This window comes from Ursus americanus, chromosome 12 (assembly GCF_024610735.1).
Source record: "Ursus americanus isolate L20-20 chromosome 12, mUrsAme1.1.p, whole genome shotgun sequence".
NCBI classification, from domain to species: Eukaryota; Metazoa; Chordata; class Mammalia; order Carnivora; family Ursidae; genus Ursus; species Ursus americanus.
Genome location: NC_142138.1, coordinates 53248829 through 53275352, shown reverse-complemented (window position 1 = coordinate 53275352; position 26524 = coordinate 53248829). Strand labels below are relative to the sequence as shown.

Here is a 26524-nt window from a genome sequence, read left to right as displayed (position 1 = left end):
CTGCTCTTACTTGCTCGCTCCCTCTCTCGAATAAATAAAATTAATAAATCTTAAAAAGAAAAGAAAAAGAATCATTTGACCATATATGAGAGGATACATTCCTGGATATTATTCTATTCCATGGATTTATATGCCTATCTTTATGCCAGTATCACAATGTTTTGATTACTGTAGGCTTTTTTTTTTTTTTAAGATTTTATTTATTTATGTGACAGAGAGACAGCCAGAGAGAGAGGGAACACAAGCAGGGGGAGTGGGAGAGGAAGAAGCAGGCTCCCAGCGGAGGAGCCTGATGTGGGACTCGATCCCGGAACGCCGGGATCACGCCCTGAGCCGAAGGCAGACGCTTAACGACTGCGCTACCCAGGCGCCCCTGATTACTGTAGGCTTTTAATAGGTTTTGAAACCAGAGGTGAGTCCCCTAGTTTTGTTCTTCTTTCTCAAGATTGTTTTGGCTATTCAGGGTCCCTTGAGATACGAAGTTTAGGATAGAATTTTTTTTTTTTTTTAGGTCTGTGAGATGTTGATAGAGATTGCATTGAAGCTGTAGATTACTTTGGGTGTACTGACATTTTGATACTACTAAGTATTCTCTCCCAAGAAAACAGTAATGCTTCAATTTATTTATGTCTTTAACATCTTTCAGTAAGGTTTAATAGTTTTCACCGTACACATTTTCCACCTTGTGGTAGATTCCTAAGTATTGTATCCTTTTTCGTGCTATTATAAATGGAATTTTTTCACAATCTCCTTTTCAGATTGTTCATTAGTGTACAGAAATGCAACTGATTTTTGCATGGTGCCTTTGTATCCTATTACTTTGCTGAATTCATTTATTCTGACAAGTTTTTTTTAGTGGAATCTTAACTGCATAGACAGTGACACACAGAGAGTGATAGAGACATGGATGAATAGATGGATCAACTGATCAATTATTCTTTAAAAACCTTCAGAGATTTATCACTCTACCAGGATTTGCTACTTCCTTTACTTTATCTCAAGAAAGTCTTGTTCTTTTATTATGTTACATCCCCACTTACCTTCATTAATTTTTAATGGAACAAAAAATCCATACGTCTACATCAACTTAAAGACATTACAAAGAGAAAAACAGAGAGAGAAAGTAGAAGATTCCTATGAGTTCCATATAATTAAGACTCATACCTTGCATAATTTAAGTTTATTTTATTTTTTGACTTATTAACTGTAGAAGGGCTTTCAAACAGTTGAAGTCACTCAAATGCTATAACTTTGTATGGGAATCGTTAAATCAGCTCTCCCGAACTCTTAGAAACACTTGATGGAAGAAATACACAAATACATGCTGGGAAATTTGGTGTTGATGGCAACAAACATATTTGTTAAGATGCCTCTCTGAATTCTTAGAAATTCCATTGACACATGACAAGACATCATGAGCCTTTAAAAATATAACATGACGATAATCGTAACGAACTTATACTTACATAATTACATGTGATTTTTATGCTTTTCTGAGTTTTTCAAGTTGATTGCTTCTAGCTTTTACCAAAAATTCATGAATTATAGGAAAACACACACACCCACACACGGAAAGAAATACACTTGGCTATTTCTCTGAGTATGCGTATTTATTTATTTCAAATTTTACAACTTAGATTCAGCATGAATTGCAATGAACGGATCTTCAGCAGAGTTACTAATGGAAAAATGAGCATTTCCATCCCCAGAAACATAGATTTTGATTCCCGTACAATTGCCGTCAATTTTGTCTCCAGAAATGACATCACAATATGTGCCGGCAGGAAGACCAGTTTGCAAAGTTGAAGATAACGCCCTGTAAAATAAAATTTAAGATTTAACTTGAATTCATCACAATTAAAAGCAAGAATTCAGACTATCTCTAAAAGCTTCACTTTGTGTTGTAGAGCCCTAAGCAGTCAAGGTCTCAGTGAGAAGCAAATGCAGAGACCTCTCCAGTAGATGTGAACAGTTTTCCAAGACTGAAAGTAATCTTACAGTAGACTTAGCGATTCCCTATTCAGCCATGAATATTATCACGAAATTATGGCTGAGGGACTATTAGTGAAGATTTGGGTGAATTGTCACCCTTAGATAAAAGTACTTCCTGTGGTAAACAAATATTTTAAATATGTCCTCATCTAAACTTAAGAAAACACGAATTACTTTCAATCATTTAAATTTGATTATTACTGCGAAAATCTTTTTCACAAGAGGAGAAAGTGAATTTGGGCTGGAGATAAAAATAATCCAGTATTTTTATGAACAAGTGTATGGTTTGAAATATAAAGCTGTCTCATAAATTTATTTTCCTTCTCCCATCCAAAAGACAGAAATTAAAGGACTAGCCATAGCTTCTTTTGGCAAGAAAGAGATATATTTGTTTTCCCTTTTTGTCAGCAAAATATAATGTAGGCTAAAATGAGCTAAGCATGGGTGAAAGTAGGCCTTGGAACTGAGACTTTTCAACTGCTTGTGAAGACATCTTGTAAGCCATAGTTCTCTATACTAGGGAATCAATACACTCGAGGCAGACGATGGAAGTATAAGCAAAGGAAAGTAAGAAGAAGTCTCAGAACTAAAACTTGAAAATCTCCCGAGGTGAATCACTGACCAACCGTAAGATATATGTTCTTTATACATATGCTTTGAAAATATATCTACTGGGGCGCCTGGGCGGCATAGCGGTTAAGCGTCTGCCTTCGGCTCAGGGCGCGATCCCGGCGTTCTGGGATCGAGCCCCACATCAGGCTCTTCCGCTATGAGCCTGCTTCTTCCTCTCCCACTCCCCCTGCTTGTGTTCCCTCTCTCGCTGGCTGTCTCTATCTCTGTCGAATAAATAAATAAAATCTTTAAAATATATATATATATATATATCTACTATTTGCCAGAGAGACAGGGGAGTGAAAAAAGAAGACCAAAAAACCAGATAGATGAATACTCGCAAAAAAGAGTTAAAAAGACATACTTCAGTATTGAGGCAATATTTTTCCATTATTTAAAAAGGGAAGGGGAGCTGTAAGCCTTGTTCTTCTAGTGATTTCACAACCTTTATATTAACTACTCTGTGTATTTGGGGTGGGGTGTATATGTGAGCCTATATGGGTGCCTCATATCTGCCCATGATAGGCAAGGATGCACATGAAATAACTCTACTTAGAACAGAAAGCCCTTATAAAGAAATCAGAAGAATAGAAGTCATCATCATTTTTCTTCTGATTTCTGTTTTTTTTTCATCCACTGAGCATATAGCTATTCAGATATGAAAACAGTAAATGTGCAAGAAGAGAAAGTAGTAAACCAAGAACATATTGGGATAAAATGTGATTTCTAATTGATATCTACTTACCAGTCATCATTGTTAAAGACAATGAATCCTCTGTTTCCTCTTCCAAAAGCTACTTGGTTGCTACCGTTATCCCACCAGTTTGTAAAAGGTTGGCCATCAACTACATTACGGAACGCAACCATGTTCCTAAAAATAAAACACCACATAAAATGCTGGTGAATACGTTAGCAGTTTGAAATAAAATGTTAAGAATGTTTATTACTAGAGGACATCTCTAGATAAGAATGCCCACCTTATTTGACGCCATCGATGTTCACAGACCCAATCGTTACCACAAGTAGTGTCGGGATTAATAGTAACTTCTTTAATTACCCCATTATTATTTGGTGGCCCAATCCAATCATTAACATCCTTAGGTAAAGAGAAAAAAATTTAAAAAGCTCAGACTTTTTAACATCTCAAGTATTTATCTCTTTCCTCTCCAGTCCACCAAACCCAGTCTGTCTTGTGTCTCTGAGTTCTCTGCAGTTGGAATCTAACTCCCTCAGTATTTTTATAGCCTTTTACCAAGTTCTGACCATTTTCTCCCCAAGTTTTCATTCTCTAGTGCCATATTTTAAAACTGCCTTCCCTTTCTTGAGAAAAAGATATTTTGGATAACACAAAAACTTACTACTCCATTTTGAAAATATCTTGACCATCGGAAGCTTGACATTACTCGTGTAAATCCATATGGATGAGCGAGCATAAATCCAACTCCCATTTTGTACAGTCTAAAGGTTACAAAATGATATCATCATAGAAGAAAACAATATTTTTAGTGTCGTTAAAAGGTAGGTAGAAAAGGGGGGGCTTTATTTCCTACCTGGCGTCCCAGAATGTAAGAATAGATGCTCCCCCAGCTCCGTGTCCTCGCTGATTGTCATGGTTATCCACAAACACAAGTGCTCGATCAGAAGGCATGAAACCCCATCCTTCTCCCCAGTTCCTATTAAAACACGTATGCACACACAACATGTATTCTTTTTTAATAGCTTTAGGGTAACCTAAGTGTGTCTTTCTTTTGGTATAGCAGGCCCAAATGGAATTCTCTAATTCAATGATTGTTCTATAGGAGTTTTTAAAAAATATCTACAAACTATATATAGATATATTATACACTCCATGTACGTATATATGTATGAATTACTTGTAATACATTCATGGTACAGTTATAAGATTTTTGTTATAAAAAAGTCATTTTAGAGATTTCAGTACATTACAATTTGGATGAAACTTCTGAATGATCAACATACATATGATATTACACAAAATGGAAAACTGGGTTAAAAGTAGGTTTCACTCTTATATTGATATAATATAAATATTCTACTACTTGAAAATAATTAATTGATAATAATATTTGTAAATTCCCATAGCATAGCCATGTTGTAAGTACTTCATAAATGATACAATCATTTTAATACTAATGTAGCCTTCACATATTTTATTGCATACATTAGTTAAATTTAATATAGAATACAAAAAGTCTCTAGGGTGTGTTTTGGGTTTCTTGTTATCCTCATGACTGACATTTTAAATAATAAAGATGATAAATTGGAATTTGGGGAAGTACAATCCTTATTACTAGCAATTGAATCCTTAAAAGTTCTAAATAAGTTTCTAAGATAACTCGGATTGGGATAATAAGACTAACACATCTGTGAAATTATTTAAAAGACAAATCATATTTCACTCACTTTAAGTAAGCCATCTTCTCTCCATTCCATCTGCGCAGGACTGTGCCTAGTTTTGCACCATAGTTGAATTCTGTCACACGGCCATTTCCAAAGTACTCCTCGCTTTTAATTGGCTCACCACCCAGATCAATTACCTAGTGGAAATATAGGGAAAATATCATTTTAATAAGAACTTTAAAGATTTTTCACCAAGTTAACATTATATAAAAAATGGCTTGAAACTATTTATATTTTATGAAATACCCCAAAAAAGATTCTTTTTCTGTGCTAAATTATATGCTACAATATTAAAACTAACATGATAACAAGGTGACCTGTTGTCCTCTGAGAATGTGGACCTAATTTTACTCTTGCACATAAACGATAATAACAATGACTCGCATTTCTATAGCACTTGAGATCTGGTTCACAACAATTCTAAGTGCTTGACAAATATTAACTTACTAACATTTAGACAAAGACATAACTATGATCATATCTCTTTTCTTCACATGAAAAGACAATGTCGCAGAGAGAGGTTAATCAATTTGCCTAAGTGAACACAGCGAATAGTGCTATAGGCAACATTAAAACTCAGATAGGCTGGCTCAAGAAAACCACTCTCATATTATCTGCCTTTTGTAATGGTCTCTGGGGAGACGGTAAATGACACAGATGTTTGCAGCCTAAATAAATTCTCTGCACTTCCATAAAATCTCTTGTGATAAAGAGTTAGATGTTAGAGACTGTCTCAATAAAATAGGGTTCAAGAAAACTCTTCCATATAAATGAGCCAGCCATTAAAGAACAGAAGTTGTATTCATTAAATCTATCACTTATTTTCTAATGAACTAAAAGATCTTATTTCATATACCCATGAAATGTAGATATATACAGGTATTAATGTACCTCCTGGAAAATGAAAGGTTTACTTCCTTCAGAGAACCACTGTGTATTTAGATTATGCAGTTTATCCAAAACGGCCTTGATGTCTCCAGGCCACATGTGCTTAGAAGCATCAATTCTGAACCCCGCTACACCAATGTCGATGAGGCGGTTCATATATTCAGCAATCGTGGAACGCACATAGTCTTTCTCCAGCGCAAGATCAAGAAGACCAACCAGACGACAATCTCGGACCTATTAAGGTAAAAATTTTGTGACTGATACACAAAACATCGCCTCTACCTGATAATCCATTTGATAATGCATTCATTTATTCATTAACAGATATTTCGGTAGTGTCTTCTTTGCATTGGAAACTGGAGATGCTGACATACCTTTGAAACATTTTCTAGTATAAAAATGGAGTACGGAGGAAATAAAGTAGACGAGTTTTTTGACTGGAACAAATTAAATGGGGGAAAATGCTTTAAATCTTGATCTGCGTTTCTTATTTTTTTTAAGATTTTATTGATTTATTGGACAGAGAGAGACACAGCGAGAGAGGGCACACCAGCAGGGGGCGGGGGAGAGGGAGAAGCAGGCTTTGCTCTGAGCAGGGAACCCAATGCAGGGCTCCATCCCAGGACCTTGGCAACATGACCTGAGCCTAAGGCAGATGCTCAACCACTGAGCCACCCAGGCGCCCCTGTGTTTCTTATTTACAAATAGTCAAACTTGGAATCCTCTTTTCCTAAGGAATCCAGGCCAGTATTTAAAATGAAGATCAATAAACTACATGTAGATATTAAAAGGCACAGATAGCTCTTTATCCAGATCACTGTGGGTTTTTCCTTTAATTACCTGATAAGGATCATTATAGCTCTCAATGTCTCCACTTCCAGTTTTACATTTACCATCATTAAAATCCCAACCAGAGTATGGGACTGCTGGAAAATCTCTACTTCCAGGGTTGAAGTAGCTTCCACAAGTACTGCTTGTTCCTGCACTCGCGGCATTCCCACACATATGATTAATGACAGCATCCACATAAATATGGACCTGAAAAACAAAGTTTCTATTTCAGTTGGACTTATAGAGAGGTACAAATCTATCTAGTATTATTGACTAAAGTTTCTGGTATGTTAATCGCACTCCAAAATAGGTCTTTGTTATTTTTTAACTTATCTTCCTAATAAACCAAAAGGCAAGCGTGAAGGGAAATCAATGTGAACTGAATACCTATCTGCATTCTACCGTCTTGGTAAAATACTTACCTATCTGATAAACTGATAGAACTAAAACTACCATAACTATGAAAAAATGCAAACAGTCTTTTTTGCGGGGAGGTAAGAATCAGCTAAGACAGGAGAGCGTAGTGGTCTTTGAAATTTCCATGCATCCTCCTAAGAAAGAAGCAGCAAGTCTCTATTATCTACTTAGCATCCGAAGGTAAATATTGTCTCTCATGCTCCCCCTCAGAAAGAATATAACGATTTACCATCAAAAACCCCTACGTGAAAGAGGACCCGGAAATGACAGGTGGAGTTACAAGTCACATCAAAATTACAGCAAATATTGCAACTGGCATTTCCAATTCCTAACTAGAAAGGGATTCCCCAGAAATGTGTATAGTTATAGGCCTGAAAGCTGATACTTGCTTTATAAACAAGCTCGGCTTTAAACTGTGACTTAAATTTCTTTAGTAGACAAATAGCACATACACAGGAATTTGCACAGCTGAACATAAGGTAATAACTAAGTGTTAGTTATAGCTTAAGTGTAAAGTAAAATGAAAAATAAACATGGAACACATTCTGCTCCAAAGGAACGGGAGAGAGGAGAGAGAGATTATTTTCCTGATTATTTCTTAAAGGAAACTTTAATGCACTTACACCAACGTTGTTACATCGAGTCACCATGTCTCTGAATTCATCTTCATTTCCGGATCTTGTGCATAACTTGTAGCTAATTGGTTGGTACCTTTCCCACCAAGGTCTAAAAGGGTTATTAACCACAAGATTTTCATTGGGTGGAGAGATCTACCAATAAAAAATCATAGTAAGTATCAAATTATGGGTTACTTTATATCACTGGATACTCTAGAAACTAACCAATAATCTAAAATAATTTCTGAATCTTTGCATATACAGCTACATCTTTAGCAACAAATGAAAATATTAACAGCATATTGGAAACGTCCTGCTGAAGAAAGCTTATATCAGAAACAAAACATAAAGCTGCCAACAATACTAAACTTTTTTCTTCCTCGGTAAAATGTTCCAGCTTTACCGATACATATCACAATACCATTTACTACAAGGATAGCAAACTGCAATTTCTACTATGAACAATACCCACCTGAACCCCTCCAAATCCTTTTGGAGCTAAGTATCGCTCACATTCAAGAGCAATGTCAACCCAGCGCCACTCGAACAGATGGACGATAGATGTCCGTCCAGGTTTGGTATTTGGGTCATACTGAGCCCAGCAGAACCCAATGACGGAAAGCAATAGAAAGAACTTCATTTTGCTTTGAAGTTGCCAGCATTCTTTCCAGCCACTATTTATCCTCCTGTAAGAAACACATTTTCCTAAGTAAATGTTAACATGAATAAATACGTAGAGCTTAAACTGTTTATTCATAATCAGAAAAGGACTATCAATAGTAATATTAACAGATAAAGAATATTTATAAACAACCTGCCAGGAAAACAATCTCCATGACCTTTTAGAACTTAATATTTTCCTTATGGAGAGAATATTAACCTTTTTAAACCTCTGGCAGTTTATATGTAAAGAATCCTTAATCATGTATTATTTAATTAGCATTAGGGTTTATTTCCTAAGTCCTTCACTGATAAAAGGAAAATCACAATCAGAGCCAACGGAATTTTTAGTCAAAACATTGCCTTGACCATCTATTTGCAAACATTATAGTGTTTCAATTTCAAAAAGGAAAAGGATACTCAATTCAGTTCTATTTTTACACCACCAATTCTAATTTTTAGTTAAGTTTCTACATTAACATTTAAGAAACCATTTGGAAGTTGAATGCCCATGAATTGAAGAAACAGACCCGTTTCCCACCTCCATCAAATCATGTGCTTAGTGCAAAGGCTATAGCAGTAGAGTGTTTGGATTTTTTTTCTTATAGCTAAATATCTCTCCTACCCAATAGGACACTAAATTGATGAATTCAGTCCCATTTCCGTCTGAATGTAAGTAAAAACCTATAAAAGAGAATACTAGTACAGGTGGGGAAAACGTAATCCATTAACCCGACAAGCATGAACTGAATGCTGCTCTTTGCTAAGCATGTGGATGTATTCAGGATACAGTGATGAATAAAACAGGATTCTTACTCTCAAGGAGCTTACATTCTATTGTGGAAAGAAAATATAGGAATGCTCAACATCACTGACCATCAGGGAAATACAAATCAAAACTATAATTAGATATCACCTCACACCTGTCACAATGGCTAAAATTAACAACACAAGAAACAACAGGTGTTGGCAAAGAGGCAGAGAAAGGGGAACCCTCTTACACTGTTGGTGGAAATAAAAACAGGTGCAACTACTGTAGGAAAACAGTATGGAGGTTCCTCAAAAAGTTAAAAATAGAACTACCCTATGATCCAGCAATTTCGCTACTAGGTATTTACCCAAACGATACACAAATGCAGATTCAAAGGGGTACATGAACCCCTAGGCAGTTAGCAGCATTATCAACAACAGCCAACCTATGGAAAAAGCCCAAATGTCCATCGACTGATGAATGGATAGAGAAGTGGTATAATATATATGTGTGTGTGTGTGTGTGTGTGTGTGTGTGTGTGTGTGTGTGTGTATCGTGTGTTACGGTACACACACACACACAATGGAATGTTAGCCATAAAAAAGAATGAAATCTTGCCATTTGCAACAAAGTGGATGGAACTAGAATGGGTTATGCTAAGTAAAATAAGTCAAGCAGAGAAAGACAATTATCATATGGTTTCACTCCTATGTGGAACATAAGGAACAGTGTGGAGGACCACAAGGGAAGAGAAGGAAAACTGAATGGGAAGAAATCAGAGAGGGAGACAAAGCATGAGAGACTCTGGACTCCAAGAAACAAACTGAGGGTTATAGAAGGGAGGAGGGTGGGGGGATGTGGTAACCAGGTGATGGGTATTAAGGAGGGCACATATTGTGATGAGCGCTGGGTGTTATACACAACTAATGAATCGTTGAACGCTACATCAAAAACTAGTGAGGTACTATATTTTGGCTAACTGAACAGAATTTTCAAAAAAGGAAAAAAATAAGATAAAAACAGAAAGAGAGGCAAACCATAAGGGACTGTATAGTTAAGAGAACAAACTGAGGGTTGCTGGAGGGGAAGTGGGTTGGGGATGTTCTAGATGGGTAATGGGTTTTCAAGAGAAAACTTGTTAGGATGAGCACTGGGTGTTATATGTAAGTGATGAATCACTAAATTCTGCTCCTGAAACCAATACTACACTATATGTTAACTAAGTTGATTTAAACAAAATTAGAAAAAAAACGAAATCTTTTGCCACTTGTAACAACACGGATGGACCTGGAGTTTATTATGCTAAGCAAAGTAAGTCAATCAGAGAAAGACAACTATCATATGATTTCACTCATATGAGGAATTTAAGAACTAAAACAGATGGGGCGCCTGGGTGCCTCAGTCCCTTAAGTGTCTGCCTTCCATTCAGGTCATGATCCCAGGGTATTCGGATGGAGTCTTGCATTGGGCTCCCTACTCTGCGGGGAGTCTACTTGTCCCTCTCCCTCTGCCCCTCACCTCCGCTTGTGCTTTCTCTTTTTCTGCACTCTCTCTCTCTAATTAATTAATTAATTAATTGAATTTTTAAAAATAAAATAAATTTTTAAAAAAGAAATAGAACAGATGACCATACGGAAGGGGGAAAAAAGAGGGGAGAGGGAAACAAACCATAAGAGATTCTTCACATTACAGAACAAAGTGAGGGGGGAGGGAGGTGGGTGTGGGATGGCCTAGATGGATGAGGGGCATTACGGAAGGCACTTGTTATGATGAGCACAGGGTGTTGTATGTTAAGTGATGAACCACTGATTTCTACTCCTGAAACCAATATTACACTATATGTTAACTAACTAGAATTTGTATAAAAATTTAGGAAAAGGAACCGGGGATGTACTGTATGGTGACTAACATAATATAATAAAAAATCATTAAAAAAAAAATTTAGGAAAAGGAAAAGAAAGGGAAAAGAAAGAAAATATATGAGTAAATAATAGTAATAAAACAACTGAAGATGTCAATAAGAACTAGTATGAATTAACAGTAACAAATTGGAAAGTGACTTTGTCATCAAGGTATTTTAAACTGGATAGTCAGAAGATTTCTCTGTGGAAATGATTTTCAGCTAGGATTAGAAGCAGGCAGTCATGGTGAAGATGAGAGAAAGAGCAATCTAGAGGAAAGGACAACAGATAAAGCCCAAGGAAAGAAAAAACTGAAGTCACATTTAAAAAAACAAAAAAAGATGGGCGCCTGGGTGGCTCAGTCTTTAAGTGTCTGCCTTGGCTCAGGGCATGATCCCCGTGTTCTGGGATCGAGCCCCACATCAGGATCTTCTGCTGGGGGCCTACTTCTTCCTCTCCCACTGCCCCTGCTTGTGTTCCCTCTCTCGCTGGCTGTCTCTGCGTCTGTCAAATAAATACATAAAATCTTTTAAAAAAAACAAAAACAAAAACAGTGTAGCTAAACAATGTGTCATAAAGGGAAGGCTGAAATGATATGAAGTCTAGTAGGCCAGATAATATAGGAGGGACCTTCTAGAATGTAATGAGAGAGGCTTTGAGTCTGTAAAAAGCAGAGCTAAGAAAATTTGGTATACTTTATAGAATAAATCACTCTTGCTGCCATGAAGAAATTGGATTATGTGAAGACAAGAGTAGAGGTAAGGAGATCACTTCGACATTTTGGTGGTCTAGGAAAGATATGGGTGGCTTGGACTAAGGGCACGGACAGGATATAATTCAGAGCCAAAAGGCACAATAGGTTTCTGAAGAGATGAGAGCTGAGGAATGAGGGAAAGAGAAAAATTACAGAAAGGTATTTGGTGATACCATTCACTAAGATGAAGAAAAACAAGGAAGTGCCAGTTTTAGGGAGGGTTACTTAGAACACTATGGTCCATAATTACTCCTCTATCAACCCTAATGTTCTCCTTTGTTCCTTCTTCTAACCCACCATGTAAACACAATCTGTCCTACTTTCTTAGTCAGTTCAAGTTGTTAAAACAAGATTATCATAGACTGGGTGGCTTAAACAACAAATTTTTATTTCTCATAGATCTGGAGGCTGGGAAGCCTGAAATCAAAAGGTCGGCAGCTCAGTGTCTGGTGAGAGCCCCCTTCCAGGACACAGATAGCCATTTTCTCCTCTATCTTTCTATGGTGGAAACAGAGAGACCTCCCGTCTCTTGCTTTTCTTATAAGGACACTGATCCCATCATGGGGCACCACTCTCATGACTTCATCTACAACTCATTACTTCTTAGAGGCCCCACAGCCTTATACTATTGCACTGGGAGTTAGGGTTTCAACATGGAAATCTGGGGGGAAAGAAGACACAAATGTGCCAGCCCTAACACTTACCCGTCGCAAAACTAACACCTTCCAACATCCTTGTGTATCTAGTAACTATTCTTCCTTCCAAATGCAGTTGAACCAACGTCTTTTGAAGCTTATCCTGATATTCCCAGGCACAGTTAATAACTCCTCTGTATGATAGCTTTTTAACTTATATGACATTATTAAGCTGTATTTGATTTATATTGTGAATATATTGTAAATAACTAAGTATTTACATGTCCATCATTCTGTACCAAACTTCTTAAGGTAGACTTCCTATCTAATATTCATAGAAACTAGCAAAATAAATAGCATAATAGCTTATGTGATCAATAAATTGTTGTAACATAAGACTCTACATTCCAGGGACACCTGGGTGGCTCCAACATGGATCTCCAAGCTCAGCGCAGAGTCTGCTTCAAAATCTCTCTGCCCCTACACCCCCCCTAAAATAATCAAATAAATCTTTAAAGAGGATGAATATCATTAAAGAAATAAAGTTTAGTGAATGAAAGAATGACAACACCATCATCATTCATAGTGCAATCCAGAGGCAGACTTGGTTTAGGGAAACTGAAGAACTAATATCACGATATACTGAGTTGAAGGTATAAACAAACATTAAATATGAAGAGAAAAGTGGAGGGATTTGGACATTTTCAATAAAGTAATGATAGTCTCAGAAATGGCACACAAAATACTTAAGCACGGACACTGACCAATCAGAGCAGATACCATGCATAAACAACTAGTATGGATAGTCAGTGAATATGGCTGAATTATCAGGCTTGCAGAGCTGGATCCTTAAGACTTGACAAGATAGCAAGAGAGATGTTGAATCCAAAGTTATAATGTTGGGTAAAGCCCAGCAGTCTATATGATAGGGCAGGTCAGAGAGAGCATCTAAAGAGGTAACTTTAAAAGAGGAAGTGCTGTTTCATTACCAGAGAAAGGTTTTCTTTTTCTTTTTTAAAAGATTTTGTCTATTTATTTGACAGAGACAGAGAGAGAGAGAGCGCGCGCACAAGCAAAGAGAGCAGCAGGCAAAGGGAGAGGGAGAGGCAGGTTCCCTGCTCAGATGCCAGGACCCTGGGATCATAACCTGAGCCGAGAGCAGACGCTTAACCAACTGAGCCACCCAGGCACCGGAGAAAGGTTTTCAAAAACAAACAAGAAGGACTAAATTTGCAAGGAAGACAAGAAACTAACTGGATGTAGATGAATATTAGAATGAGAGAAGGAGAGAAGACTGACTAGACAGTGGATGATATGGGGCTGATGGTGATAAAGAGTTGAGAATTAGATAACAGCATGGTTAGAACTTCAGACTGGACTTACGCTTCCAAATGTTAAGAAAATGACCTTAAGTGTTAGATAAACTGCAGTTTAAATCTTGACCTTGTCATTTATTATCCGCATGACCCTGAAAATAATCTCTTTTTTTTTTTTTTGGAAAATAATCTCTTCAAGTTTATCTATGAATTAGAGAAAGTAATATGTACGTCATAAAGTTGTCATAATGACTGAGTGAATAAACACCAATAAAGCTGTTACCCCGGTGCATGATACATTAAAAACTCAATATCTGGTTTCTGTAATGTTGTTATTACTTTGTTATTTTTATTGCTGGTACTATTCAAACTGCTCTAAACTCATGCTTTCTTTCCACTTCCACTTCTAGTCACTTGGACATTCTCTCTTTCCATGCCACTCTTTCCAAATTCTAATAATACTTTCTACTCTCAGAAGTATTTGTTTAACCCCTGCCCTCGCCCAAGAATTGATAGTGGTAAGAAGGAGCCAGCCATGTTCTCCACCTGCTCTTTTTCCACACTTTCCTTTCTTTTCCTCTCTTGTTGTTTTAACCTCTTTAGAGAGTCTGGGAGATCCCATGATGATTTTGAAATAACTTCTCATCCCTGCCACATAAATTAACTCTGAACTGTTTTTAATACTGTTTCACATGTACTTTAGGATGTTATTTAAAATATAGATAACTGGCAGACATAAATTGAGAAATTTTACTAGCAACCCAGCATAGGTAGATGCATACAATTATACAATAATCTCCTATCAGAGGTCAGTCATTGTCATAGATTTTCTCATTTAATCTGAATTTTCATCTCAATCAATCTAAAGAGCTATAAACTCCATAGCAGAGGCATTAAGACAACTAAAGAGTCTTTATATCTTGTTAAGTAAAATGTGTAAACAAATCCTTGACATCTTTCATATCAATAACAAAATAAAAAAGGGGCACCTGGATGCCTCAGTCAATTAAGCACCTGTCTTTGGCTCAGGTCATGATCCTGGGGTCCTGGGGATCAAGCCACATGTCTGGCTCCCTGCTCAGGAGGGAGCCTGCTTCTCCCTCTCCCTCAGTCCCTTACCCCCACTGGTGCTCCTTTTCTCTCAAATAAATAAAATATTTTTTAAAAAATAACAAAACAAAATACAAGAACTTGGAATAGTTGTAATGTCTACTTCCCATTATGGATTTCCTAAAATTGTTCTCCTCAGAGAAGATATTCACAGTTATTAATACTAATATCCGTGCTCTGTTGCCCACATCTCATATTGCCTGGATTGCCTTACAAAGAGGAAACTTCTTTCTATTTTAAAGCTTTAAGGGCTACTAGAATATGTCAAGTGAGATGTATTGGGAGTTCCTTAAAAATATAAACTAGGACATTTGCTAATATCCTATCACCAAAGCAATAGTCCTTAAGAAGTATTTATTTTTGAAGTGCCAATAAAACATAATAATACAAAAAATACTATTAACTTAGACTTCTCCATAAGTTGGCTAGTTTCTGGTGTTCTCAAGTATTTTTTTCTCAATCCATATTGAGATATTTGTTATTTTATTTAATATCCACAATATAAATGACATCATAGGGGAAAGGCTCTAGAATAAATCCAGGATTTCTCTTAACACATGAAATATCATAAATTTAGTGATTCAGCTTAAAGTCTACTTAAATCATACCATGTCAATAATAGAATAAAGGAGCTCTATTAAAACGTTAGGTAAAAAGTAGTAGTCAAAAAACTAGTATCTATTTCTAGAGCATTCTTCATACTTACATAAATGTCAGTTACCTATATCAGTATTACCTATGACAGTGTTCTTTTCCTCCATCCAAAGCAGCCTTGCATCTCAGGCAGATAGTAATATATTTTTTAACATGGAAATGAACATTAACCAAGAAGAGACAAGTTATCTACTCTTACCATTTGTAGTTATTAGCCTAGATACCTCATAGTTAAATATCTTTATACCAAGTTTTTTAATTAAAGTATCATTCAACATCTTAATGGCAATACCTTAAATGTCACATCTATGCTTATTTTGTCACTTTTATTTATCTCCCAGTATTTTTTTTCTACTTTCCTAGTTTTTAATATTCTAGAGCTTTAGGTAGTATTATTACTACAGTATTTGGTCAAGTTAGTGGTTTCTCTTACTGAAAAAATGATAATTCCTCTAAATCATGCATTGAATCATGTATAAATTTCTCCAAAATGTCTCCCACAAGCTCTCTATCCACCCCTCCCAAAAAAGGAAAGAAAAGTAAAACAAGAAAATGAAACTGAGCTTAAGATAATAAATCATGTGTGAAGGTTAGAGAAAAGAGGCAAATATAATCCAGTTTGCCTATCAGATTTCTTAAATGAGAGAAATATTTTGAGCCAAGGCTCAGACACACTTCAAACACAAATAGCACTTTTTGTGCCACTGGAAACAAACTTGAGATGTCAACAAACCTAAAATAGACTGTGAACCTTTGAACAATATCAAATCATATGACAGAAACCATTTATTTCAAGACAAAAAGTGAGGTGTAGGGACTGCTAGATACTCATAAAACATTAAAATAACTTACCACATCACTTGTTTAAATCAGCAAACTCTCAAATTCACAGGTCAGTCTTTTCAATTATAGACTAAAAATAGCACAGTTCTTGTTTTGCCTTCTCTTCAGTGAGGGAAATAATGCTGAATTTAGGGCTTTGTACATTTCCTATAATCTTTTTTTTTTCAATAGGTACTCTTACAACTCTCCCCAATTCTGCAAACCTAATCTGTAAAAGAAAAGTCTAATGTGAGCTCTGCAGTGATACTTGATTGGCTAATATCACTCCTGATTCCTGAACAAACCACTGTCTTCTCTCCTCTGCTCAGTGGGCTGCCCTGCCACCTCTTCCAAATACACTGTACCTTTTCAGTTGTTTGCTTTCTCTTTCTCTTTGCTTTCTCTCTTCCTTTCTCTTTCTCATTATCCTCTCCCAATCTCAATTAGTCTTTTTTTTCCTGAACCATCTACAGCAATTGTAAGAAAATTTTTTCTTAAAGATTTTATTTATTTATTTGACAGCAAGAGAGAGACAGCGACAGAGGGAACACAAGCAGGGGGAGTGGGAGAGGGAGAAGCAGGCTTCCCTCTGAGCAGGGAACCCAATATGGGCCTTGATCCCAGGACTCTGGGATCATGACCTGAGCTGAAGCAGACGCTTAAGGACTGAGCCACCCAGGCGCCCCTGTAGGAAAGTGTTTTGGTGAAATAACCTTAAGGCACAGATTAAAATGATTGTGTCAGATTAAATAAGTGTGACTAGGATGTAAACAAAGTCTCTAAACCAAAAATCTAATTTTGAATCTGAGTTTTGCCATCTACTATGTGAACCTTAGAGAAAACACAGCCCATAGATTGCATTTAGGTCTCAGTTGGAAAATGCGGGTAATAGTATTATTGATAAATATGATAGAAACACAAAAATAACTAAAAACAACTAACAATATGTATTGAGTGTAACTCTGTGCCATTTCAGTGTATTATCACTATGATTCCTCACATAAACATAAATGCAAGATAGAGTTATGATTCTACCCAGTTTTAAAGATGGGAACTGAAGTACGTTAAGTAAGGTCATTTGTCCAGGTCAAATTTCAGTAAATGCTGAGACTGAAACTCAAAATCAAGCACTTTATAGTGAGTTCAAGCCACTCCTCAGGCTCATCAGTCTCCATTAATGAGTTGTAAAAAAATAAAATACTTTATGTGAAGATTTTTTAGAATCTGGAAATTTCTGTTTAGCTAATATTAATATGTTTAGAAAATCGCAAAACTAGTAAGGGTTCGTCTCATATTTCCTGTTTTTCAAATTTTTACATTAAACAAAATTAATATTTCTCTGTTACAATGTGTTATTATTTTGGGGGGGTGTTTGTTTTAGAGAGAGAGAGAGAGCATGAGCACAAGAGGGAGAGGGAGAGGGAGAAAGAGAATCTTAAGCTGGCGTTACCAACATGGGGCTTGATCCCACACCCTCAGATCACGACCTGAGCCAATATCAAGAGTCAGCTGCTTAGCCAACTGAGCCAGCTAGGCACCCTGTTACAGTTCTTATTCAGATTCTCACACCCACAGAACATATTATTATTCATAAATATTCAGTGCTCCTCCCTGCCCGTGAAACAGACATCTTGTCCTGTTGAATTTGGGAATGTCCATGTCATTTGCTTTGGCAATGAAATAAAAGCAAAAGTACTATGTTTTCTTCTGGGGCCTCTGTGATTGTTAAAACGTGTACCAAAACGAAGTTTCAGTGACAGATTGTAAAGTGACTAATAAGATTCTCCTTGTTGATCTAAGGTAAACATAAGAAATAAACTTGACTATCGTAAGCCACTGAGAATTCGGGTTTTTATTATTGCAATAACAAAACCTATTCTATCCTGATTGATACAACCATTAAGTTCCCTTTAGCTCTTTGATTCTCATTCTATTTGATATTTTTTTTCTCATAGGATGTAGGAAGAAAGAATAAATCATAAGATTGGAAAACATTAATATTGAAAGAGACTACTGGAATAAGCTAGTCCAATGGTTTCCAGATTTTGCACTCTAAGTAATCAGAAATTCTAAAAATATCATATAAAAACATATTTTTGTATAAAAGTCATTCAATTCACTTTCATAAAAAACTACTGTTAATATATTATTTTATCTTTTTTTTTCAATTTGGAACCAGTTAGCTAAATCGAATTCTCTTACTTTATTAATATAAAAAAAAGACCTAGGAATGATACAAAAATGACACTGAACAAATGAAAACTTAAAAAAATTGACAGTGATGTCAGCATCATGGTGGTGTGAGTGTTTCCTTTTTCCTCCCCTCTCTGATTACAATGAATTAGTCATCTAGAACTGAATTAAAGTGCCTCTGCATTACACCAGAACACCTAGGAAATGTCTATCTACTTGTGCATCCAGAAGTAAGTGGATAGGATCACAAAGGGGACTGTGGATTCAGGGCAGTTGGTGAACCTGCTCCACCTGCACTTGCCCTGAGTGGAGAAGAGGAACCTGGAGAGTACACAAGTGGATAGATACTCATGGGAGACAGAGAATCTGTGGAGGTCCAGTCAGCCTGACAGGAGAACCTGGCACACCATCAGAGTGGCACAGAGGTGAGCTCGGAGGCAGAGGACAGGGAGGAACCCACTGAGGCAGCCTCCCTCTCCAGGGCAACAGTGGAACACTCTGGGCTTTGGGCAACAGAAGGAGCTACCTCTCTGGCAGAGGAAGTGATAAGTGAAAGAAGTGACACACTACCTAGCTGCATGTGGGTTGCAGCTGAATGGCTTGTTTCTCTCCTGTGATACAAGAGTTCCAAGGAGGGACCTCCACGACTTTGGGGAAGGGAGGGAAGGGAAAGAGGCAGACAAGGAGTATGAAATGGCACTGAAGGAACATACTTCCTTCTGTATGCTTCAGGATTTCCTCTGTAGGTCTGTGCATGGATCTCTTGAAGTTCCCTACACTAGGATCCACCTACTGGTCTCTAGGCACCCCCAAAGTTCCAGAGGCTAAGTCCACATCTCCCCCAATTCTGCTTCCTGCTCTTTTTGCATACTTCATCCCAAGAGCCATCTTCCATAGGAGACACCAAAAACTTTAGCTTTAGTGCCACCTTCTGGACTACAAAAGAAACTCTTCTAATTGGTATCCTGTTGAGCTGTAACAGCCAAATTGCACAAATTCTTAAGAAAGGTGTTTGCTATTTCAAATGTAAAATCAGAGACATATATTGTCAGACATAATGAAAAATCAAAGGAATATGATATCATGAAAAGAAAATAATTCTCCATATATTGAACTTAAAGACACAAAATATTGAGATGAAACTGATAGAGAATTCAAAAAATTTTATGAAGAAATGTAACGGGCTACAAGAAAACCGAGAAAGGTAATTTAATGAACTCTGGAATGAAACGAATGAACAGAATGAGTTCTCTACCAAATGACTGACATTAAAAACAAACAACAAACCAAAACAGAAATTCTGGAGCTGAAGAAGTCATACAATGAAATGAAGACTGCATTGGAGAGCCTAGGTAACAGGGCAGATAAGAAGGAAGAAAGTATAAGCAAATTGGAAGATAGGAATTTAGACATGATTCAGTCAGTAGAAGACAGAAGACTAAGATTTTTAAAAAGTGAAGAAACCCCATGAGTGCTATCAGATTCTATCAGAAAAGAAGATAGAATAATTAGTGTACCAGAAAAAGAGAGAGAGAAGGGGGCAGAGAGTTATTTAAAGATATAATAGCTGCGACCTTTCCAAACCTGGGGAAGAAACTGAACATACGAGTCCACAAAGCTAGAACACCCTATTATTTCAATGCAGAAAGACCATTTCCAAGACACTTTATAACAAAACTGTCAAAAATTAGTTATAATAATCTTAAAGGAGGCCGGGGGGGAAAAAGAAAATAATTGACCAAAAAACTCCCATTTAACTATCAGTGGAATTTTCAGCACACACTCTATAGCACAGGTGAGAACAGAAGGAAATATTTAAAGTATTACAAGATAAAAATTGACAGCTAAGAATATGGTATCTGGAAAAGTTATCCTTCAGATATGAAGGAGAAATAAACACTTCCCAGACAATCAAAGGCTGAACTGAAAGAGTTCACCACCATTAGAACTGCCTTGCAAGAAACGCTGAACTAAAATGAAAAGATGATGCTAATTAGTGACACAAAGCATGTGAAAGTACACAACAGTCTGGCAAAGGTGAAAAACAGAATTAGAAGGCTGAACTCTATACTAGAATGGTGAGTAAATCACTTAACCATAGTATAAAGATGAAAGAAAAAGAGCATTAAAATAATTATAGCTATTATAGTTTGTTAATGAATTCACAGCATAAAATGAGGTAAACTGTGACATCAAAATATAAAAGGGAAAAAATTTAAGCTGGACAGTGGCATGAAAAAAAAAGTATAAGGGGAGGAGTAAAAGGGTGGAAATTCTAAAGCACCCCAAAAAACGTAAGTTGCTATCAGTATAAAAAGAACTATTTTATTATAAGATGTTTTACATAAGCCTTATTGCAACCACAAAAAAATCTAGACTAGAGTCATAAACATTTAAAAAGGAGAGACTGAAGAAATCACCGGGGTAAAAAAAAACACCAATTTACAAATGTAGGCAAAAACAGGGGAAAAGGGGGGTGCCTGGGTGGCTCAGTCGTTAAGCATCTGCCTTTGGCTCAGGGTGTGATCCCAGCGTTCCGGGATTAAGCCCCACATCAGGCTCCTCCGCTGAGAGCCTTCTTCTTCCAATCCCACTCCCCTGCTTGTGTTCCCCTTCTCCCTGGCTGTCTCTCTCTGTCAAATAAATCAATTAAATCTTCAAAGAAAAAAAAAACAGGGGAAAAGGAACAATGGATATATAAAACCATCAGAAGGCAAATGACAAGATGGCAGCAGTAAAAGTCCTCACATATCAATTATCATTCTAAGTGTTAATGGATTGAATTCACCAATAGAATTCACCAATAGAGTGAATGGATGGATTAAAAAAACAAGTCCTAACTATATGCTACCTATAAGAGACTCATTTAAATTCAAAAGACACATACAGGCTCAAAGAAAAGGAATGGAAGAAGATATTCCATGCAAAGAAAACCAAAAGATAGTAGGGATAGCCATACTTATATCAGACAAAACAGACTTCAAGCCAAAAACTGTAATAAGAGACAAAGAAGGTCACTGTATAATGATAAAGGGGTCAACACATCAAGAAAATAAAATAATTGTAAATATATATGCACCCAACATTGGAATACTGAAATATATTAAGCAAATACTAATAGATCTAAAGGGAGAAATGGATAACAAGAATAGTAAGGGACTTCAGGGATGCCTGCGTGACTCAGTGGGTTAAACATCTGCCTTCGGCTCTGGTCATGATCCCAGGACCCTGGAATCCAGTACAGCACTGAGCTCCTTGCTCAGCAGGGAGACTGCTTCTCCCTCTGCCTGCCGCTCCCCCTCCTTGTGCACTCTCTCTCTCTCTCTCTCTAACAAATAAATAAATAAAATCTTAAAAATAAAAAAGAAGACTAGTAAGGGACTTCAATACGCCACTATCAGCAATGAATACATCATCTAGACAGAAAATCAATAAGGAAACAATGGAATCGAACCATACATTAGAATAAATGGACATAACATATATAGAATATTCCATCCAACAGCAGCAGATTATACATTCCTCTCAAGTACATATGGAACATTCTCCAGGACAGATCATACCTTAGCAAACATAAGACTGAAATTATGCCATCTTTTCCTACCACACGTGATAAAAATCAACGAGAGGAAAGCTGAAAAATCTACAAAAATGTGGAAGCTAAACAATATACTTCTGAACATCTGAGTCAAAAAATCAAAATGAAAATAAAAATTATCTCAATAAACATGAAAATGGGAATACATCAAAATTTATGGGATGCAGCAAAAGCAGTTCTGAGAGGAAAGTTTATAGTGATAGATGCATATATCAAGAAATTTAAAGATTTCAAATAAACAACCAAACTTTATATCTCAAGGAACGAGAAACAGAAGAATAAATGAAGCCCAAAGTAGCAGAAGAAAGGAAACAATAAGGATCAGAGTAGAAATAAATGAAATAGAGACCAGAAAAACAACAGAGAGGGTTAATGAAACTAAGAGCTGTTTGTTGTTGTTGTTTTGTTTTGTTTTGTTTTGACAAGGTAAAGAAAAAATTGAAAAACTTTGGCTAGCTAACTAAGAAAAGAAAGAAACTGAAATGATGAAAATTAGAAATGAAAGTGGAGACCCTGCAGCTGATACTACAGAAATACATACAATCATAAGACACTGCTACGAAAAATTATATGTCAACAAATAGATAACCTAGAAGAAATGAGTAAATTTCTAGATAGACACAAGCTACAATACTGAATCAGGAAGAAATATGAACAGACCAACAATGAGTAAAAAGATTGAGTCAATAATCAGAAACCTCTCAACACAGAAAACCCAAGGCCTAGATGACTTCACTTGTAAATTCTATCAGACATTTAATGGAGAATTAATATCCATCCTTCTCAAACTTTTCCAAAAAATTGAAAAGCGAACCCTTCCAAATGCTTTCTATGAGGCCAGCATTACTCCAATGCCAAGGCTAGATAAGGATGCCACAAGAAAACTATATACTAATATCCCTGATGGATATAAATGCAAAAATTATTGACAAAATATTAGCAAACCAAAATGAAGAACACATCAAAGAATATACATCACGACCAAGTGGGATTTATCCCTGGGGTGCAAGCATGGTTCAACATATGCAAATCAATGAGTAAGATATCACATTCATAACATGAAAGACCAAAGTTACATGATCATCTTAGTAGATACAGAAAAAGTATTTAATAAAATACAACATCCTTTCATGATTCAAACCCTCAGCAGATGAGGTATAGAAGGAATATACCTCAACACGATAAGAGCCATATGACAAACCCACAGCTAAAACTACACTCAATGGAAAAAAACTGAAAACTCTAAGATGGAGAACAAGACAGGGATGTCCACTCTCACCACTCATTTGATATAGTACTAGAAGTCCCGGCTAGTCCTGTAAGAAAAAGAAAGAAAAGTCAGCCAAATTGTAAAGTAAGGAGGATAACTGTCACTATTTCCAGATGATATAATTTCATATATAAAAAAAATCACAAATACTCGGCTCAAAAACTGCTGGAACTAATCAATTTCATAAAGCTGTGGGATACAAAATCAACATGTAGAAATCCGTTGCACTAATAATGAACATCTGAGAAAAAATGAACTATGCCATTCAAAGTAGTATCAGAAACAATAAAATAACTTAGGAAGAAATCAAACCACATGAAAGATCCGTACAACAAAAAGGACAAGACTTTCCTGAAAGAAACTGAAGATGATACCAAAAAATGGAAAATCATTCTTTTTTCATGGGTAGAAAGAATACTGTTAAAATGTCAATACTATCCAAAGTCATCTATAGATTCAATGTAATCTCCATCAAAATACCAATGGCATTCTTCACAGAAATAGAAAAAAAATCCTAAAATTTGTGTGGATTCATAAAAGACTATTCATAATAGCCAAACAATCATGAAGAAAAAGAACAGAGCAGGAATTACCACACTTCCTGATTTCAAACTATATTACAAAGCTATAGTAATAAGAACAGTATGATCTTCACATAAAATAGGCACCCAGACCAACAAAACAGAATAGGAAGTTCAGAATTAAACCCCTGAGTTTATGGTCAACTACTGTTCCACAAGGGAGCCAAGAACACCCAATGGGGAAAGGATAGGATCTTTGACAAATGGTACTAGGAAACTGGAAAAACGCATTAGAACAATGAAATTGGACCCCTATCTTACACCATGCACAAAAACTAATTCAAAATGGATCAAAGATTTAAACATAAGACATGATCATATAAAACTACTAAAAGAAACTGTAGGGAAGAATCTCCTTGACATTGGTCTTGGCAATGAATTTTTGGATACGACACCAAAAGCACAAACAACAAAAACAAAAATCAACAAATGGGACTACATCAAACTTAAAAGCTTTTGCACAGCAAGGAAACAATGAACAAAACTAAAATACAATCTATAGAATTGGGTAAAAATTGTAAACCCCAGATCAGAATATATTTAATATTCAAAATGTATGAAGAACTCACATAACTCAATAATGAAAAACCAAACCATCTAATTTAACTAATTAAATTAAATTAAATTGTGTGGCATAACTAAATAGATGTTTTTCCAAAGAAGACATCCAAATTGTCAACAGGTGCATGAAAAGACGGTCAAAATTAGGAATGAACACGGAAATGCAAATCAAAAGCACAATGAGGTATCACCTTACCCTGCTAGAATAATTATCATGAAGAAGACAAAAGATAATGAGTGTTGGCAAGAATGTTCAGAAAAGTGTGCCCTTGTACCTTGTTGGTGGGAATGCAAATTGGTTCAACCAATTTGGTTCAACAATATGGAGATTTCTCAAAAAATTAAAAATAGATCTAGGATATGATCCATCAATCCACTTCTGGGTATATACCCAAAGGAAATAAAAACAGGATTTCCAAAACATGTAACTGCACTCCCATGTTTATTGCAAGCATTACTCACAATAGCCAAGATATGGAAGTGACCTAAGAGTCCCTCGATGGATGAATTATCCCACCACAAAAAAAAAGGATAATTATGTAACATGAGAGAAATGTTAATTATTGCTATAATGTTACATATATGTGTCCTAATTAACATATTATATACCTTCCATTTATATAATGTTACATATCAAATATATTTCAACTAAAAATAAATCAAAATAAAAAGTAACAAATCCTTTTTGCACGGTAAATAGTTGAAGAAAATAAAGCAGGCATATCTTTGGCACTATCCTGGTTTTTTAGCAACATCTATGATTTCTTAAATTTGCAATAGAAAGACTATTCAAGAAACAAATTATAGACTGGGAAAATGTACTTGTAATATATAACAAAGAAACAATAACAAGAAGATAAGAACAACTCTAGGGAATCAATAAGTGGAAACATTTTTTTTTTAAATGGAAAAAGGAGCAATAGACAAATCTCAAAAAAGGAAACCCAAATGTCCCCGCACCACCCCCCAAAAATGTGAGAGGATGCTAAGCCTAGCTAGCAATTTGGGAAATGCAAATTAAAATAACAAATCAATTTTCATCTATTAGAAAAGCAAAGATTAGAAGCTTCATAATATTAATTTTTGGTGAGAGTGTTATAAAAGGTACTTTCATATACTACAATACTAATAGAGATTAAAAATTGGGAACTGGGCAATTTTACATAATATTAAGTATAAAAATGTATTTAAAATGCACTTCTACTTACAGAAATATTCACCCATATGTAAAGACACAAGTAAACACAAAAGGTCATTACAACATTGATCACAACAACAAAATCTTTGGAAAAAACTTACATGTCATTACAGTGAAAAATGGCTAAATAAAATATAGTACAGCCATACTCTGACAGGTAAAATAGTTTGGTATTATTTTTTAAAAAGGCAGATTTCATGGTAACAACACGAAAGGTCATTTCAAATTAAAAACCACAAAACAGGGGCACCTGGGTGGCTCAGTCATTGAGCGTCTGCCTTCGGCTCAGGGCATGATCCCAGAGTTCTGGGATCGAGCCCCACATCAGGCTCTTCCGCTGGGAGCCTGCTTCTTCCTCTCCCACTCCCCCTGCTTGTGTTCCCTCTCTCGCTGGCTGTCTCTCTCTCTCTCTGTCAAATAAATTTTAAAAATCTTAAAAAAAAAAAAAACCACAAAACAGTATGTTTTCATTTACATATGGAAAAAAAGCATTCCAAAAATTACATATTTTATATATGTACGTGTATGTATGGAAATAAACTGCATGTACATTCATACAAAAATCTAGTAATAGAGGTTATCTCTGAGGAAGTAGGGATGAAACCAAGATGAGGGATTGTGCTCAACTAAATTGAAGCTTAATTTGTAATGTTTTAACAATTCTGAACAATCAAAATATACATATGTTACATATTTAATATTTTTCATTGGGAAAAAATACTTCCCCAAAGATGTAGCAATT

General features: G+C 36.0%; 2 protein-coding genes across 5 annotated transcripts in view; both read right to left on the bottom strand.

Moving 5' to 3' along the window:
* The window catches only part of RNPC3 (RNA binding region (RNP1, RRM) containing 3), an 84693-nt gene that overhangs the window by 9663 nt on the left and 48506 nt on the right, over positions 1-26524 (bottom strand). Inside the window, exon 17 of one of the 4 annotated variants that reach the window (XR_015726380.1) lies at positions 23466-23488. The exons of 2 other annotated variants lie outside the window; for them this stretch is intronic. The gene's annotated coding sequence lies outside the window, so the exon portion shown is untranslated. Of the gene's footprint in view, positions 1-23465; positions 23489-26524 lie in introns of those variants that run through there. One more of the 4 variants, XR_015726377.1, reaches the window with a different exon arrangement.
* On the bottom strand, positions 1592-8445 carry LOC123795142 (pancreatic alpha-amylase). Its single transcript, XM_045801641.2, has 10 exons — positions 8251-8445; positions 7785-7931; positions 6754-6951; positions 5917-6147; positions 5029-5162; positions 4155-4277; positions 3963-4062; positions 3582-3700; positions 3350-3475; positions 1592-1816 (listed from the first exon to the last, which is right to left on the bottom strand). Exons 1-10 carry the CDS (start codon positions 8416-8418, stop codon positions 1627-1629), a joined length of 1536 nt encoding a protein of 511 aa, XP_045657597.2. The 5' UTR covers positions 8419-8445; the 3' UTR covers positions 1592-1626.